The sequence below is a fragment of the Saccoglossus kowalevskii genome, chromosome 7, assembly GCF_978046115.1.
Source record: "Saccoglossus kowalevskii chromosome 7, keSacKowa6.1, whole genome shotgun sequence".
Lineage (NCBI taxonomy): Eukaryota > Metazoa > Hemichordata > Enteropneusta > Harrimaniidae > Saccoglossus > Saccoglossus kowalevskii.
In genome coordinates, this window is record NC_140647.1 from 8829449 (window position 1) to 8849304 (window position 19856).

The following is a 19856-nucleotide window of genomic DNA, read 5'->3' on the forward strand; positions in this document are numbered from 1 at the left end:
CTGTTAAGGCCCGACCTGATTTCAGGTCGGTAAAATATGGTAACTCGCATAGGATGGAACTGTAGCTCCCTGGTTTCGCGTTAACACCACGACGAACAAAATAACCGACAGCGAAACCAAGCGAGCTACAGAACTGCAGCTACGCCATAACACGCCACTCTGCAATGACCGGTGGTGACTGTGACGGTCTGAAATTGAAATCTCGATTTTTTAAATTAATTCAATGAATATACCTTTTAAATTACACGTACCTTATCAGAAAGTCTTTACGAGTACTATTACACGCGTATCTAGGAATATTTTCGGAATAAACTGTATAAAACAGCACAAGTTTCACTGGAGCAGAACGGAAGACAATTCAAATTCAGAAAGACGCCGTGATGCTATGACGTCATCGGCTTCACTCCACAAGCATAACGCGCACTGTTACCAGCGGTCGGGGGATTAACACCTTAGAACAATAGCGTTTCCCAACCGGGTGTTGAGGGACTGTGCCTTGATAGAACATGTGTAGTACAAACATGTGAGTCACTTTGTTATGTAACTAGGTAAACAGGATGTTGAAACATTAGACAGCTAGAGTAAACTAAAAGGCAGATTGTACCAAGCCAGTGAAGGAGCAATATCTCCTCTTCCGTTCTGTGAAATAAAGAACCCGTTTTTCTTTGTAAAGTTTGCCTTGTGCTAATTGTCATATTGACACCCGCAACAATGGTAACAAGGTAGGTCTCTGTATGTTCTTAATTTATTTTTTTTTCATTTTGTTTTGATCGATTGTCGTTATGTACTTCACTTTTCCAAGTTGATCTAAATGATGTTTGTATATTTTTATTAATTTGTCTTAATTGCCTTGCTGTTAGAATTTCATTGTTGTCGACTAGGTGAGACTGGTTGATGTTATTCAAAAAGGAGTCTATATTAGTGTACCATTTACTATTAATTTATTTGTTTTCTTGGAAAGCTTATTTTAATAATGGATTTGACGAGTTCTTTACACGATTAAAATATGTTATCATTTGTTTTCCGATAAAAATCTCCAATGGGTAACGTTCAAGTTTGCCATATAAACCCATTGTTGTGATTTGTTTGGATGTCCCCAAAGGAAAAAAGAAGATAATTTATATGTACATATTCAATTGGTGATTTTAATGCAATTTTATCTTCCAATACATCACTACCATATGTGAGAATTGGTCTGATTAGTTTATCAAACAGAGAGAGTGACAGTGGTATACTTAGGTTTTTACCAGTTTTTCCCTTTAAAGAAAATAAGGCCTTCAAAGCTTTTCTTTTTATGCTTTTTAGGCCTTCATTAAATTTCCCATTAGCACTTACCATTAATCATAGGTAAATGATTGATTTTACCACAGTCCCTCTATCAGGGACTGTGATTTTACAGTATTTAACTCACAACCTTGATAGAAGAAAATATCATTCTCTAGAAGTCTGTTTGATCTGTTAACGATCATAATTTAAGTTTTTCCGTGTTAACAGTTATAGATGCCATTTTTTAGTGTATAATGATAAATTATCAAGGCAAGTTTGTAATCCTGATTTTGTTTCAGAAAGTATTACTAGATCGTCAGCAGATCGGTGAGTATCTCAAAGCACACCTGACCCCTTAACCTCAAATGTGACGTCATTCAAAATGGTGGTGATGTTTGAGGTAGAGACGTTTGTATGAACTGTTGTTTCTTTTCGTGTTTATTCTCACGTAAGGCGATGTAACAACTAGCTTTGAGTCAGGAACATGTCAGGCGACCAGTGTGATGTGCCCGACAAGTGTAACGCCAATAATAGTGGCATCGAGAAACAAATGATCAGCAAAGTGAAGTATCGGCAATGCAGGGTATGTGACAAACGTTTTAACCACACAGGGCATCTCAACAAACACATGAGAATACATACTGGTGAGCGACCGTATCAATGTGAAGTTTGTGAGAAACGTTTTACCGAGAAAGGCAGTCTCAAAACTCACTTGAGACTGCATACTACCAACGGGAAACCATACCAATGTCAGTTATGCGAGAAGCGCTTCACCCAGGCAAGCAGCCTCAGAACGCACACGAGATTACATACTGGTGAGCAACGATATCAGTGTGAGGTCTGTAACAAACGCTTCAACGAGAGATGCAACATGAAGAGACACATGATAGTACATACTGGTGTAAAACCATACCCATGCAAAGTGTGTGGCAAACATTTTAATTTGAGATCCAACTTGGATAGGCATATGAGAGTGCACACCGGTGTGAAACCACACCCGTGCAAAGTGTGTGACAGACGTTTTAATTTGAGATGTAGTCTGGAAAGACACATGAGAGTGCACACTGGTGAGTACCCATACAGGTGCCATGTATGTGACATGCGTTTTGCTCATTCAAGAAATCTGAATATGCACATGGGATTGCATAACATGGTAGACAACTTAAACACAAACATCATTATACATACTTCTCACCAACCATATCAGTGGACTGTTCACCGTGATATGCAGTATGTTGAGCCAGGAAACTTGATAACAACTCGGGTAACAACCATGCTAACAGGAGTGCCAACTGATCAGCAGCCATACCCGTATGTAGTTTGTGACATGTGTTGTACCATGGGAGGCAACATGGGAGTGCTTACTAGCAATACACCATACAAACAATATTCATGTGACTGTAGATTCCTATATGGACAGAAATGGACCAACACTGTAAAACCAGCTATACACTTCATTAATGATTCAGGATATGGTATTGAGAAAATAGGAGAAAATATTACAGACATTGGAGTACATAAATACCGTGTAATATTCATGTAGTGTTGGGCCTTCATTTCATTTTGTGGGAATTGAAATGTACTCAGTGCAACAAAGGCATTCCTTTCATCTTTATAAATATTCAAACTGAAACGAGCAGTTTTTATTGGCAGATTGAATAACATTTGCACATTTTAAAAATAATGTTGCACACTGTGCTGCTCGATTGGCTGGTTGGATTCAGCTGTCCTTGAAATTTATAGATATTTCTAAAGATGAAAGGAATGGGCTTGTTGTTCTGAGAGTAACTGTTAGGTTTCACTATCAGTAAAACAAAACAATAAGACCTGGTAATCAACAAGATAGGTCTCTCCTATATATAGTAATTTATGTAAGTGCATACACAGATGCAATGCAAGGCAATTCATAAACTCTGTGATGAGTTTTTCTCATCGTGAGGATTCTCCCATCTGAGAACTAGGAGGATTTGGGAGAATAAGTCCTATGGGTTACTAGAAATGAAAATTTAAAACTCACATTCTTTGTTTGTAATTTTGCCCACCAGTAAAATGCACCACTTACAGTAGAAATGTTTACTTCGAACATTAACATTTAATGCATGTGTACAAAGTCTTTATTTAATAAATGTTAAACATATATTTTCTTCTTGTGGTATTAAATTATCTTGACAAAAAGTTAAAATCATGTCATGACATCATTTTTCAATTTTCCAAAGACTGGGAAGCAAAACGTTTTTAGCTCCGCTGTCGACTTTGTTGAGCGGAGCTTATCATATGAGTGATTGTCCGTCATCGTCTGTCGTCCGTCGTCCGTGTCAATGTTTTACTTTTTCGACTTCTTCTTGAAAACTACAAGCCTGAATGCTTTGATACTTGGTGTATATGTAATTTTTGTCATTTTTGGTAAAAAGTGATATTTTCGACTTCTTGTTGAAAATTGCAAGTCCGATTGTTTTTATATTACATATATATGTACTACATGTGGACCTCTTTCAGATTTGTTAATTTCGTGGTGATATCTTCAATTATCTAATTTTGATGATTGTTTTTTTGTCATTTTTGGTGAAAAGTGATATTTTTGAATTCTTGTTGAAAACAGCAAGTCCCATTGCTTTGATACTATACATATTGTTCATTTTCTAATGATATCTTCTGTTCTTTAATTGAAATGTGCATTGCTAACAGCGGGGCTATCTCAGCCGACTGGCTGCTTGTTTATTCCTTAGGGCATCAAGTCGTATAATTGCACATGTATGATTTTCTATTCAATGATCTGATAAAATTAAAATTCAATGAGAAGCAATTCCCATAAAAATTTGTCTACTCATGCTCTGTAGACAATTCGTTTATCGCATTTACTTTATTATTATATTTATCGGGTAAACCATAGTTCATCAACACTATTGGGCGATCCAGTCGAAAGGCTACCAAAACAGCAGCATCAGTCGCGGAATCTAGAAGCGCACATACTAGATTGAACGCCATGGTTGAATGCGTACTCAACAGAAGGCGATGTCTTCACAAAATTGTCTTTTATTTCAAAATTAAAATCTCTTGTTATTGGAAATGGACAATTTTTCATGCCAAGATAGTATTAAATTCTGGTTTCCTCCCAATTTCCTTCTTTTTAAATAACTTCTCCTTTCTTCATTACCAAAAACAACACTGTAATTATATCTTTGGTACAGGATCTAGATATTCAATAATAGAACACATTGTTGCGAATAATCTACAGCAATGGTGTCATAAAATTTACTGGTAAAATAAATATGAATTTCACAAGGTTTCATCAACAGAGGGCGCTGTGCTCAGCTGACCAGAAACATAATTTGTTAGGCCTACTGGTGCTGAGACATACATTGTATACCAATTGCAGTATAATTCAATGAACTAGCAGTAATATCAACCATACACTATTCCCACAAATAATAGAAGCAAAAAATATACAAAATTCAATGTTTTTAAGTTATTCTTTGCATTTATGCCGACTTATGAAACTGACATCGGACCTGATTCAAATCCTATGCAGCAGTGAACGCTCACTGGGAGTTTTTTCTCGCAAAATGTTTCAAATCAGATGGCTAGACTAATATTTTTGTTGTACTACGGTGGTTTTTCTCAAACTTTTTTATAAATGAAAATGGATGTTAGAATTCAAATTGTTCAATTCGGAAATGGTATTGTGACATCATCTATAGTTCTAATTAATATTAATGAGATATTTCAACATTGTCCAATCAGCAAGTGCTGATTTTAAATATGTGCAATAAATGTGCAATATATTGCGAAAGCGAGTCTGAGTGAGTGTTGAAAGAGAGGTTAAAAAGTTAACTTACCTTAGTGGAGTTTATACGAGTGGTATTTATCCGCTATGGCTTGTGTTTGATGAAGTTGTTTTCAATCACTATTTGAAATTTAGAAATATTTTATAAAAATTTTATATAAAACAAAAATACATGCCTTCATGAAGCCCGGTGTAGATCATTCAAATAAAATAACATTGTATAGGGGACAAGTATGGATTAAGGGGGAGGTGCGGAAAAAAAAAAATTAACAAATCAATTGACAAACCCGGCCCACCAATAGGAGCGTGCCCCCCTTACTGAATTTCTGGATCCGCCAGTGTAGAGGACAGATATGTTTTGTTGTCTAAGTAAAATGCTCAGCAGTATGGCCATAAATATATACATTTTGTTACATCTAGTCACTGGTATGTAATAATAATAATAAACTTTATTGATATATTATCCTTTATATAGGATCTTGAGTATATGTATAAATAAATATAAAAAAAATACAAGAGATCAATATATTTGAAATTTGCCACATATACTTATACATGTAAATCATATGACTTTAGTTATAAATTAAATTTCATTTCTTTGCTTCAACATTTACTTGCTAATTACTAGTAATTAAAGCAAATTTTCAAAATTGAGATAATATCAATATTTGTCAATATAAGTTCACATCTTAGGGTTGACTTGCTCAAAATTACAAGTTGTCTTTTTTTTCTAGAATACAAAAATATTTTATATATTCCATTTCTTATCATATTCCATTCCATCAAGTCCATTCAAAATTCCAACTCCAACTAACCACAGACACATATTCTCCAGGCAGCTATTACTGGTGAAACTGGCTTCTACTGTTGGCCAGCTTATACCATTCAAGCCACGACTTGACCTTTGACACGTTATCACAGCACCGACGTGGACATTTTTTTCAACACCTGAAGACAGAAGCTGTTGAAGTTTGTGCCTTCCAGTTACAACATACCAGTATCTATAATGGGAACACTGGCGAATAATGCTGTAAACTTGCTAATATTTTCTGCTACAGGTGGGGATTATTTCAACCTTTACGTATGAAATAATGTATGTGATCACTGAAAATGCACCGTTATTACCATATCACCTATTCCCTATCGACCACAGCCTTATGCATCTCAGTGTAACGTTTTGTTGTTTTATATGTCAATTTCATTATTGATTGCCCGACTGATACTTGAATTCCCCATTGCCTCACTGATATAGCTGTCGACTAGCTAGCTGAACCAATGGCGTAAAAGATCAAACATTTGAAATCATGACGAGTGAAATGTTTTCCCGTGGTATCTTGTCTGTACCCTTTATGAGGGGGAATGTATGGAAAGCCTTACGGGATCCTGCTGCGTCAATATAAATTGCATGGTAACACATAATAATAATAATCTTTATTGAAAATACAATAAAGTAATACAAAAAGATAGCAAAAAAACAAAACAAAAAAACACAAGACGTTCAAATACAATAGAGGCATTGGTTGAGGCATCTGGCATTTTAAGATTTTTTCTTGTCGTAATTTGAAACAAGTGTGGATGAATTTTCCTAGTTCAATGATTGTTTTGTCATTTTTAATTTTTAGTATATTTGTAAGTTTTTCGTCATCCGTCCCCAAGTTGCTTATATTATATTTAATATTGTTGATCATGATTTCTCGTTCCTTCTTGTATAAATCACAATTGAGAAGAAAATGTTTTCGTTTTCAATTTCCTGTTTGTCACAAACTGGGCAAATTCGGTCCTCTGCTAAAATGTTATTATATCTGCCCCTTTCAATTTGAAGGGTATGAGCACTTATTCTGAGTTTTGTCATAGCTTCTCTATGATTTGGATTTTTGATTGTGGTGAGATATTTTTCATATGCAAATTCTGTTTTAATTTTTCTATAGGTTCGTAACTTGTTTTTATAGTTTTTACCTTTATTGTCATCGTGTAATGTTTCTGTGCTATGTATTTCAAAGGATTGTTCTAGTTTGCGCATTACTGTTTCACTGATTTGTTTTTCATCAAGAGATTTATGGTTTTCCCAAATATTTCCCATATGTAAATTTTCTAAAATTTGTGTTATGTCTATATAGCTTCAAAATTATGCTGCTTCTTCAACAAAAGTGCGATTTTCGATGTCTACGTTTACCAATTGTAGTAGTAGCAATCAACGCAAAACTTGGTCACAGTCGTCACTAATTAATTAGCAGTTGTCGCAAAGCAAGTTGTAGTAGTCGCGATTTAACGGGTGATGATTTGTAGAAGTCACTAACACACTACAGCGTATTTGTCGCTGACGCGGTTCCTTAATTTCTAGATGACGTCATTTCATTTTCCAAGTTGACGAAGCAAACAAGTCCCCCTAGTAGACGACGCAACTTGCACTTTTCAAGTTGTCGACGCAAAACGAGTCCCCCCTAGTAGACTTTGCATTTTTCATTCCAAGTTGACGCAGACACACTTTTTCTAGTAGACGACGACGCATATAGCATTCTCAAGTTGACGCAGACGCATTTTTTCTAGTAGACGACGACGCACAGGGATTGCATTTTCAAGTTGACGCAGACCGTTTTTCTGGTAGACGACACAAAATGTACAGTGCATTTTCAAGTTCGATATCTGGAAGTATAGTCATCGATCGACCTGATCTGAGTTGGTCATGTTCAATACTGTATGTTATTAATCAGTTTTAGTATTTCTCCCAGGCAAATGAGCACAATCAAGTATTGACTGGTATTCTGTTCATAGTTCCGCCAAATATCGCTGAAATATCCATTGTACACACTAAAGTATCTGTTGAAGAAGCAGCATAATTTTGAAGCTATATGTTTTACCATGCAATTTATATTGACGCAGCAGGGTCCCGTACGGCTTTCCATAGGAATGTCTGTTCTTGTTGTTGCTGTCGTCGTTGACTCGTCGTAAAACTTGTTCTTATGGTTAAAATAACTCAAACAGTTTTTATCCAATTTCTTTCAAATAGTATATTATTAACCAGTTGGGAACTCGCATGGCCAAGTTCAATGTATATTTTTCAAGATAAATTTTTTTTGTGGTGTGATAACTCCATTAATATTTAGTCAATGTATATATATGGTTACTGGGTAATCTGTATTGTTGAACTGTATAGATTAGGGAGTTGATCTTACTTTTGGTGATTTTTCAAGTGCATGTAGTGTAGTCCCATGCTACTTTTTCTTTACTATTTTATTTTAATTTCTTTCTATAATAAATTTTCATGTATTTTTTTCTTCTTTGAATTATTTTTATTTCCTTCCTTTTCTCAGTACTTTCTTTGGTTTTCTTATTATGTCATGTTTTTACCATATTAAAGGGACAGTGCTGATAGAGCTATTCAGTGAAATAGGGAGAGATGTGCAGTCGTAATTTCTAGCATTTAACTTTATCTAATTATGTTGATTGGTAAATTTTGTTAAAGTTCATGATAAACAAATTGACAATAGTGTTGATATTGTGCACATAATGGATAGGTCAATCAACTTAAATTAACAGTATACTGAGTATAGTGATAACGCTGTGGTTTCTGTGTTGCTGTACATACAAATTTAGTAATACAATGATCACAATAGAATCTTAAATCCGATTATTTTGTCATTTAGATAAAATGCATCAAAATGAAGCATGTCTGCCATTCAAAATCAAACATATCTGCCATTCAAAATCAAATATATCTGCCATTCAAGGTCAAACATATCTGCCATTCGAAATAATACACGTCTGCCATTCAAAATCAAAGATATCTGCCATTCAAAATCAAACATATTTGCCATTCAAAATGAAGCATGTCTGCCATTCAAAATCAAACATATCTGCCATTCAAAATCAAATATATCTGCCATTCAAGGTCAAACATATCTGCCATTCGAAATAATACACGTCTGCCATTCAAAATCAAAGATATCTGCCATTCAAAATCAAACATATTTGCCATTCAAAATGAAGCATGTCTGCCATTCAAAATCAAACATATCTGCCATTCAAAATGAAGCATGCCTGCCATTCAAAATCAAACATATCTGCCATTCAAAATGAAGCATGTTTGCCATTCAAGGTCAAACATGTCTGCCATTCAAAATCAAACATGTCTGCCATTCAAAATCAAACATGTCTGCCATTCAAAATCAAACATATCTGCCATTCAAAATGAAGCATGTCTGCCATTCAAAATCAAACATATATGCCATTCAAAATGAAGCATGTCTGCCATTCAAGGTCAAACATATCTGCCATTCGAAATAATAAACGTCTGCCATTCAAAATCAAACATATCTGCCATTCAAAATCAAACATATCTGCCATTCAAAATGAAGCATATCTGCCATTCAAGGTCAAACATATCTGCCATTCGAAATAATACACGTCTGCCATTCAAAATCAAACATATCTGCCATTCAAAATCAAACATGTCTGCCATTCAAAATGAAGCATGTCTGCCATTCAAAATCAAACATGTCTGCCATTCAAAATCAAATATATCTGCCATTCAAGGTCAAACATATCTGCCATTCGAAATAATACACGTCTGCCATTCAAAATCAAAGATATCTGCCATTCAAAATCAAACATATTTGCCATTCAAAATGAAGCATGTCTGCCATTCAAAATCAAACATATCTGCCATTCAAAATGAAGCATGCCTGCCATTCAAAATCAAACATATCTGCCATTCAAAATGAAGCATGTTTGCCATTCAAGGTCAAACATGTCTGCCATTCAAAATGAAGCATGTCTGCCATTCAAAATTAAACATATATGCCATTCAAAATGAAGCATGTCTGCCATTCAAAATCAAACATATCTGCCATTCAAAATCAAACATATCTGCCATTCAAAATGAAGCATATCTGCCATTCAAGGTCAAACATATCTGCCATTCGAAATAATACACGTCTGCCATTCAAAATCAAACATATCTGCCATTCAAAATCAAACATGTCTGCCATTCAAAATGAAGCATGTCTGCCATTCAAAATGAAGCATGTCTGCCATTCAAGGTCAAACATATCTGCCATTCGAAATAATACACGTCTGCCATTCGAAATAATACACGTCTGCCATTCGAAATAATACACGTCTGCCACTCAAAATCAAACATATCTGCCATTCAAAATGAAGCATGTCTGCCATTCAAAATCAAACATATCTGCCATTCAAAATGAAGCATGTCTGCCATTCAAAATCAAACATATCTGCCACTCAAAATGAAGCATGTCTCCCATTCAAGGTCAAACATATCTGCCATTCAAAATGAAGCATGTCTGCCATTCAAAATGAAGCATGTCTGCCATTCAAAATCAAACATGTCTGCCATTCAAAATCAAACATATCTGCCATTCAAAATGAAGCATGTCTGCCATTCAAAATCAAACATATCTGCCATTCAAAATGAAGCATGTCTGCCATTCAAAATCAAACATATCTGCCATTCAAAATGAAGCATGTCTCCCATTCAAGGTCAAACATATCTGCCATTCAAAATGAAGCATGTCTGCCATTCAAAATCAAACATGTCTGCCATTCAAAATCAAACATATCTGCCATTCAAAATGAAGCATGTCTGCCATTCAAGGTCAAACATATCTGCCATTCGAAATAATAAACGTCTGCCATTCAAAATCAAACATATCTGCCATTCAAAATGAAGCATGTCTCCCATTCAAGGTCAAACATATCTGCCGTTCGAAATAATACACGTCTGCCATTCAAAATGAAGCATGTCTGCCATTCAAGGTCAAACATATCTGCCATTCGAAATAATACACGTCTGCCATCCAAAATCAAACATATCTGCCATTCAAAATCATACATGTCTGGCATTCAAAATCAAACACGTCTGCCATTCAAAATCAAACATATCTGCCATTCAAAATGAAGCATGTCTGCCATTCAAGGTCAAACATATCTGCCATTCGAAATAATACACGTCTGCCATTCAAAATCAAACATATCTGCCATTCAAAATCAAACATATCTGTCATTCAAAATGAAGCATGTCTGCCATTCAAGGTCAAACATATCTGGCATTCGAAATAATACACGTCTGCCATTCAAAATCAAACATATCTGCCATTCAAAATCAAACATATCTGCCATTCAAAATGAAGTATATCTGCCATTGAAGGTCAAACATATCTGCCGTTCGAAATAATACACGTCTGCCATTCAAAATCAAACATATCTGCCATTCAAAATCAAACATATCTGCCATTCAAAATGAAGCATGTCTGCCATTCAAAATCAAACATATCTGCCATTCAAAATGAAGCATGTCTGCCATTCAAAATCAAACATATCAGCCATTCAAAATGAAGCATGTCTCCCATTCAAGGTCAAACATATCTGGCATTCGAAATAATACACGTCTGCCATTCAAAATGAAGCATGTCTGCCATTCAAAATCAAACATGTCTGCCATTCAAAATCAAATATATCTGCCATTCAAGGTCAAACATATCTGCCATTCGAAATAATACACGTCTGCCATTCAAAATCAAAGATATCTGCCATTCAAAATCAAACATATCTGCCATTCAAAATGAAGCATGTCTGCCATTCAAAATCAAACATATCTGCCATTCAAAATGAAGCATGTCTGCCATTCAAAATCAAACATATCTGCCACTCAAAATGAAGCATGTCTCCCATTCAAGGTCAAACATATCTGCCATTCAAAATGAAGCATGTCTGCCATTCAAAATCAAACATGTCTGCCATTCAAAATCAAACATATCTGCCATTCAAAATGAAGCATGTCTGCCATTCAAAATCAAACATATCTGCCATTCAAAATGAAGCATGTCTGCCATTCAAAATCAAACATATCTGCCATTCAAAATGAAGCATGTCTCCCATTCAAGGTCAAACATATCTGCCATTCAAAATGAAGCATGTCTGCCATTCAAAATCAAACATGTCTGCCATTCAAAATCAAACATATCTGCCATTCAAAATGAAGCATGTCTGCCATTCAAGGTCAAACATATCTGCCATTCGAAATAATAAACGTCTGCCATTCAAAATCAAACATATCTGCCATTCAAAATGAAGCATGTCTCCCATTCAAGGTCAAACATATCTGCCGTTCGAAATAATACACGTCTGCCATTCAAAATGAAGCATGTCTGCCATTCAAGGTCAAACATATCTGCCATTCGAAATAATACACGTCTGCCATCCAAAATCAAACATATCTGCCATTCAAAATCATACATGTCTGGCATTCAAAATCAAACACGTCTGCCATTCAAAATCAAACATATCTGCCATTCAAAATGAAGCATGTCTGCCATTCAAGGTCAAACATATCTGCCATTCGAAATAATACACGTCTGCCATTCAAAATCAAACATATCTGCCATTCAAAATCAAACATATCTGCCATTCAAAATGAAGTATATCTGCCATTCAAGGTCAAACATATCTGCCATTCGAAATAATACACGTCTGCCATTCAAAATCAAACATATCTGCCATTCAAAATCAAACATATCTGCCATTCAAAATGAAGCATGTCTGCCATTCAAAATCAAACATATCTGCCATTCAAAATGAAGCATGTCTGCCATTCAAAATCAAACATATCAGCCATTCAAAATGAAGCATGTCTCCCATTCAAGGTCAAACATATCTGGCATTCGAAATAATACACGTCTGCCATTCAAAATCAAACATATCTGCCATTCAAAATCAAACATATCTGCCATTCAAAATGAAGCATATCTGCCATTCAAGGTCAAACATCTGCCATTCGAAATAATACACGTCTGCCATTCAAAATCATACATGTCTGGCATTCAAAATCAAACATATCTGCCATTCGAAATACTACACGTCTGCCATTCAAAATCAAACATATCTGCCATTCAAAATGAAGCATGTCTGCCATTCAAGGTCAAACATATCTGCCATTCGAAATAATACACGTCTGCCATTCAAAATCAAACATATCTGCCATTCAAAATCATACATGTCTGGTATTCAAAATCAAACATATCTGCCATTCGAAATACTACACGTCTGCCATTCAAAATCAAACATATCTGCCATTCAAAATGAAGCATGTCTGCCATTCAAGGTCAAACATATCTGCCATTCGAAATAATACACGTCTGCCATTCAAAATCAAACATATCTGCCATTCAAAATCAAACATATCTGTCATTCAAAATGAAGCATGTCTGCCATTCAAGGTCAAACATATCTGCCATTCGAAATAATACACGTCTGCCATTCAAAATCAAACATATCTGCCATTCAAAGTCATACATGTCTGGCATTCAAAATCAAACATATCTGCCATTCGAAATACTACACGTCTGCCATTCAAAATCAAACATGTCTGCCATTCAAAATCAGACATGTCTGCCATTCAAAATCAAACATGTCTGCCATTCAAGATCAAACATGTCTGCCATTCAAAATCAAACATGTCTGCCATTCTAAAGCAAACACGTCTGCCATTCAAAATCAAACATATCTGCCATTCAAAATGAAGCATGTCTGCCATTCAAAATCAAACATATCTGTCATTCGAAATAATACACGTCTGTCATTCAAAATCAAACATATCTGCCATTCAAAATGAAGCATGTCTGGCATTCAAAATCAAACATATCTGCCATTCAAAATAATACACGTCTGCCATTCAAAATCAAACATGTACGTCTGCCATTCAAAATCAAACATGTCTGCCATTCAGTCCATAAACCGAATCAAATGAAACTTTATATACCGGTACATGTTATAAATCATGTCAAGTTCTGATTCAAAATGGCTGACTGATTTTGGTTTTGTTTAACATTGCATGATTGGTACTATTTTATGTTACTGACTTGTATTTATTTTGCAGCCTACTTATCATGGCATATTGAGTGTGTGGTACAATATTTTGTACCTGATCGTCACAAGGATGCTATGTTTGATATCAAAGATGCTAGTTTATATTACCCAGCTAGGAGCACCCTTCCACTTACCATGTTGGTACAGGCAGTTGCTGTCACCTCCTTTGTTGTGGTAAAGCCATTTTATTATCATTTGTCATCAAATATACATGTATATATATATATAATAATAATAACTTTATTACACATACTACTATACCATCAAAGGGTGCAGTATGGTAATATAAAATACAAATCGTATTTAGTTTATTTTTAATTCCTATTTCTTGAAACAGCTCCCCTCTTTCTTTATCAAGAAATTCACAATCTAGGATAAAATGTTGTTCGTAATAGCTAACTCTATTGCAACTAACATTAGCTCACCTCCAGTATTCATTTTTATAAATCAAAATTGTTAAAATCCTAATATTAGCCAGTTAAAAAAATGGTATTGTGACAACCTTGTTAGTTTTAATTAGTGGTAATATTAAAATAGTTATTTCTATTTATCTAACCAGCAAGAATCTTATTATGTATATGTGGACGGTTACAACAGCATTATGAGGATAGATGATATTCAGCTCTTTAGCCAATCACTATCTGATATTTAAATTTGAATGAAACTGATGATTGGTATTTATTTTTATAAATACATTAAGCTTCTGAAGTCAAATTACAATTAAAGCATCAAAGCTGCATTGTACTTTTAGGTTCAAAATTGTCAATAGTAAACCATATGAACGTATTGATAATTTGTTTATTCTCATTTCCAGCTGGCTTTGGGTGAGCTTACATGTGTCTTGTGTGGTAAATACTCATTGAAACATGGTTTGTTCAACTTCTACTATCTTTATGGTGCTTTTCTTTTCGGATGGTGCTTCCATCGCATCTTCGTCATGGTAACCAAAGGAATGCTGGTCTCACCACGCCCATCTTTCCTGGAATCCTGTCAACCGGATATGTCAAAAATTTCCTCGCAAGACCTTCTGGTGTCCTTTGACAAATGTTCAAATCAGAAGTCACTGAAAGATGCTAGGTATCAAAGATGTTTGATATTATTTCACTTTCGCAACGTACGCACTGTACCCACTTGTTCAAGTATAGGCATATTACCGTACTGTAACGCCATTTTGGAGATACATTATTTATGTCAGAAATATTTTTTTATATTTTATTTTCTTCTCTCGTGTATTGTGTATAACTCTATTAATCAAGTATGCAAAACCTTACAAAATCTCAGTATATTCAAGAAATGTTATAACCTATATTTCAGATATACTTGAGTAAGGTTGTTTCCACATCTCAAACTCACAAATATGGGTATTAAAATGTAGATAACATTTTAAAAAGGTTGCTGACCTATTACTTTCATTTGTAGGAAATGTTGTCGTCATTACCCCGAGTTTCAAAAAAAATGTCAATGTTATACTTATATCTTGTTTTACTTATTACAAAAACTAAATCGGATACCAATATTTTTTAATATTGATAATAATTTATAATAGAATAATTTTAACATGTGAGGTCATGCCAAATGATTTAACATGTGAGGTCATACCAAATGATTTAACATGTGAGGTCATGCCAAATGATTTAACATGTGAGATCATACCAAATGATTTAACATGTGAGGTCATGCCAAATGATTTAACATGTGAGATCATGCCAAATGATTAAACATGTGAGGTCATGCCAAATGATTTAACATGTGAGGTCATGCCATATGATTTAACATGTGAGGTCATGCCAAATGATTTAACATGTGAGGTCATGCCAAATGATTTAACATGTGAGGTCATGCCAAATGATTTAACATGTGAGGTCATGCCAAATGATTTAACATGTGAGGTCATGCCAAATGATTAAACATGTGAGGTCATGCCAAATGATTAAACATGTGAGGTCATGCCAAATGATTAAACATGTGAGGTCATGCCAAATGATTAAACATGTGAGGTCATGCCAAATGATTAAACATGTGAGGTCATGCCAAATGATTAAACATGTGAGGTCATGCCAAATGATTAAACATGTGAGGTCATGCCAAATGATTTAACATGTGAGGTCATGCCAAATGATTTACATGTGAGGTCATGCCAAATGATTTTAACATGCGAGGTCATGCCAAATGATTTTAACATGCGAGGTCATACCAAATGATTTAACATGGGAGGTCATGCCAAATGATTGAACATGTGAGGTCATGCCATATGATTTAACATGTGGTCATGCCAAACGATTTAACATGTGAGGTCATGCCAAATGATTTAACATGTGAGGTCATGCCAAATGATTAAACATGTGAGGTCGTACCAAATGATTTAACATGTGAGGTCATGCCAAATGATTTTAACATGTGAGGTCATACCAAATGATTTTAACATGTGAGGTCATACCAAATGATTTAACATATTCCTGATAATTGCAGGAAAATAGCTAGAATATGAATATTTGGCTGATTAAAAATCCATTTTGCAGCTGTCTAACTGTCTTGTTTGCATATGCCTGTCATTAATGTTATAACATTCCCATGCGTGTTCATATAGTATCACAAAAGTTATTTGGTTGAATATTACATGGATTAAAATATTTGAAGAAAAAAACCCACACAGGGGTCAAAAATTAACTTGAAGTCAATAGATATCGCACAATGTGAATCAAATACCATCAAATAATATTGCAGCTAAAACAATAGGAAACCGCAGATATCATAGTTACATTACTTATGTTTAATGTTATTTACAGCGGCGCTTTCCCTTCAGGTCATTCAGCACTGATTTATTATGAGTGCTGCTTCTTAATGGTAGGTTTGCCTGTTTTTTATTGTTTTTATTATTAAAAATCTCAAAATGGTGATGTTAATTCCACTACATCTGGTCATTTATAAGTCATGTTTGTCTGGATTGCTGACCAATCAGACACTTTTGTAAAGTGTGCTGTAATTGGTTGATACTGGTTTGCATTTGTTGGATTTACATCAGATAATGTATATAAAAAGTGGTCTTTGTCAACCTATAAATAATTCATCAACACTCTACAGTAAGCAAGATTTGTTACAAATATAGTGAGATTTAGTAATTAATTAATTTCAGTTATTGGTTAAAGTGACCTCTATGGCGGAGAACAGACGTTTTTACATTTATTCATCTTCCAGATGAGTAGAATTAACCCCCCCCCCCCCTCCCAACAATAAACCTCTACCAGAATATTGCCAAATACCGGTAATTGTCCATAGATAACCAATAACCCCATCAACATGCAATGTATTAAGCTTAAGATTATAATTGTTGTTCATTTACCGATATTAACAAATTCAAAAGATATGTATATTGTGTACGTATTGTTTTTTTATTTTATTTTCTCAGTTTTACATTGACAACAAGTTACCAGAAAACACTCCTAAACTGTTGAAAGGTCTTCTGCAAGCAGTTTTGTTCCTGGTACCATTTTTTGTCTCTTTGACAAGAATAGTTGACAATAGACATTGGTGGAGTGATGTCATAGCTGGAATTCTCCTAGGAGTTATACTAGCTATATGGGTGGTAAGTTCAGAAAGTGTTTTTGATAACTTTTAAAGTAATTAAAGTTGTTCATCATTGTATTCAAATAAGTTATAGTGTTAAAACAATTTTAGTTAAATAAGGAGTCAGCTTATGGCTAGTCTAGTCTAGTCTGGTCCATTATGTAACTTAGAATCCAAGGCACCACAGTTACTTGTATCGTGAATGAGTTTTTAGGTTTTTGCATTTAATGCTGAAAATATACACATATTTGCACTACCGGTAGTTACAGTATTTGTTCTATTAGAGGAATTGCCTTTAAACCATCAACTGTGTGTAGTGTATATATCCTTGAAGTCGTTTGACTCTGGACACCTCTATATATGCTACTAAAAGACACCTACCAGTATATAGCAAATATAAACAATTGATTTTTCAAATCTACAAAGAAAGATGGACAATAATATATATATATCAATTGAAATATGAAAATTGGGTGCTTGATATTTGCAATGTAGTTTAACATACTGCAAAATGTTGAATTTTCACGGCTTTTGCAAATTACTAATATTGAAAATCTTATGAAATATTGTCTCATATGAAGTGAAATGGATTTACAGTATAACCAAAGTGTGTATTTTTTTTTCTCATTTCAGGCAAATATATGCGGTCTTTTTAGAAAACATACAGGGAAGCCACCTAAGAAAATTAAGGCCAAGAAAGAATAAGTGTTATCAAAATTTGAATCAAAAAGTTACTAGTTTACATTCCATAATTTGATTAGTGATTTAATTATTGTTTAAAAAAGTTTGCACTAAATTAAAATGATGGCGCTACTGAACATATCAATACATGTGCAATGCATTGTGGGAGAGAAGAACCTATTGAAAATAATATAAGCTCCATGATCTTGTATATAATGACGTCAGAGGAGTGTTAATATCTAAGAATGTCATTTTCTAACAACTCACTACAATTGGCATTATCAAATTCTATGTCAACTAAAAATTTGAGATGTGAACAAAATATTTTACCATAGAAACCAAAATTTTGTCATGAAATATAGTTCAAGGACCACAATTTTTTTTTAAGGGCTAACACAATTAACCCATACAATGAAAGCTAGAAAACTATTACAAATGACTTTAAATTTGACTAAAATCTGAAAATGGTCACAAGATTTACCTCTTAGATTTACCTGTGAACCACAAACGTAAAACTTGATGAGAAATAAAAAGGGTTGAATTATTGCTATTTAACTTAGAAAATTATCTTTCAGAGGTTTGTTTTAAAGGTTGTAAACTGAAATATCTGTTGTCTTCAAATAATGTAAATTGTCTAGAATACCATACAGAGATGTTCTTCACATCTGTTCAAATTGTTTATTTTTTAATACTCGTAATTGAAATAAATTTAATTTTCCAACTTGAGGCTTTGGTATCACTTATCATATGTATGATAATGTATACATATTTTGCAAGTTTATTGTTGTAAGCCCCATACACTTGTTGATCTTTAGTTAAAAAAATCATTGTTAATGATTTTGTGGTTTTGCACAAAATGAACATTTAATTTTGATTTTTTGATCATGTACATCGAATACAAACTTGGAAACTGACATAGAAGTATATTATGATGTATATGAAAAATGTGTACAGAAATCAAGATTGAAAACTAATTGTCATGACCATGTATCCTAACATGTATAATTTGAAGAGAAAAAAAACATGTCAACAATACATTTTGAAATTTGAACACAAAATGAATAATCATGGTCATGTATCTCAACATGTATAATGTTTTTATAAAATTTGAACGAAAACCAACAAATCCTGTCAGAGATACATTTTCCAAAAAAACAAGATGGATGCCAGTTGGCCATCTTTGATCTGATTAGGAACAAACTGACATAAACTCGTATTCCTATGTATGAGCCAAATATTTATGAAAACTGTCCAAAAGCCTTTGAGAATGAAAATGACAAACCATGTCCATGATGCATTTTTCAAAACACAAGATAGCTGCCAGTCTGCCTACTTTGATCCAATCGTGAAACGAATCGTCAGACCTGTATCCAAAGATGTACCGGTACCAAATTTAAACAAAAACTGACAAAGCATGCATAAGATAACACATTTTCAAAAAACAAAAAGGCTGCCAGTCAGCCATCCATCTAGGATTGAATCAGAAAACCAGATAAAGTACTAAGCTGACATATACAAAATTAACAGATTTGGTGCACTGAGTTCTTAACTGTGACTCAAATTAAAAAAAAGTCCCTGTCTGAACGGGGACTAATTAATGTTGATATGCAATCTATAATGTATTTATCATAAGCATGGTCTATTGTCAGTTTAGAGGAATGAACTCAAGTTGAAATAA

The 19856-nt window shown here is 34.2% G+C and overlaps 1 protein-coding gene across 4 annotated transcripts; it reads left to right on the forward strand.

Annotated features, from left to right (window-relative positions):
* The first annotated feature begins 498 nt into the window (after positions 1-498).
* On the forward strand, positions 499-18904 carry LOC100367336 (phospholipid phosphatase 1-like). Of its 4 annotated transcripts, XM_085501043.1 has the most exons (8): positions 499-722; positions 1566-1593; positions 5886-6108; positions 13944-14107; positions 14748-15010; positions 16720-16777; positions 17340-17516; positions 18131-18904. In XM_085501043.1, the coding sequence occupies exons 3-8, from the start codon at positions 6057-6059 to the stop codon at positions 18200-18202; spliced, it is 786 nt and encodes a 261-aa protein (XP_085357169.1). In that variant the 5' UTR covers positions 499-722; positions 1566-1593; positions 5886-6056; the 3' UTR covers positions 18203-18904. The 4 variants fall into 4 exon arrangements, with proteins under 4 accessions (XP_085357169.1, XP_002741585.1, XP_085357171.1 ...); XM_002741539.4 differs by lacking the exon at positions 1566-1593; XM_085501045.1 differs by lacking the exons at positions 1566-1593; positions 5886-6108.
* Positions 18905-19856: the final 952 nt, after the last annotated feature.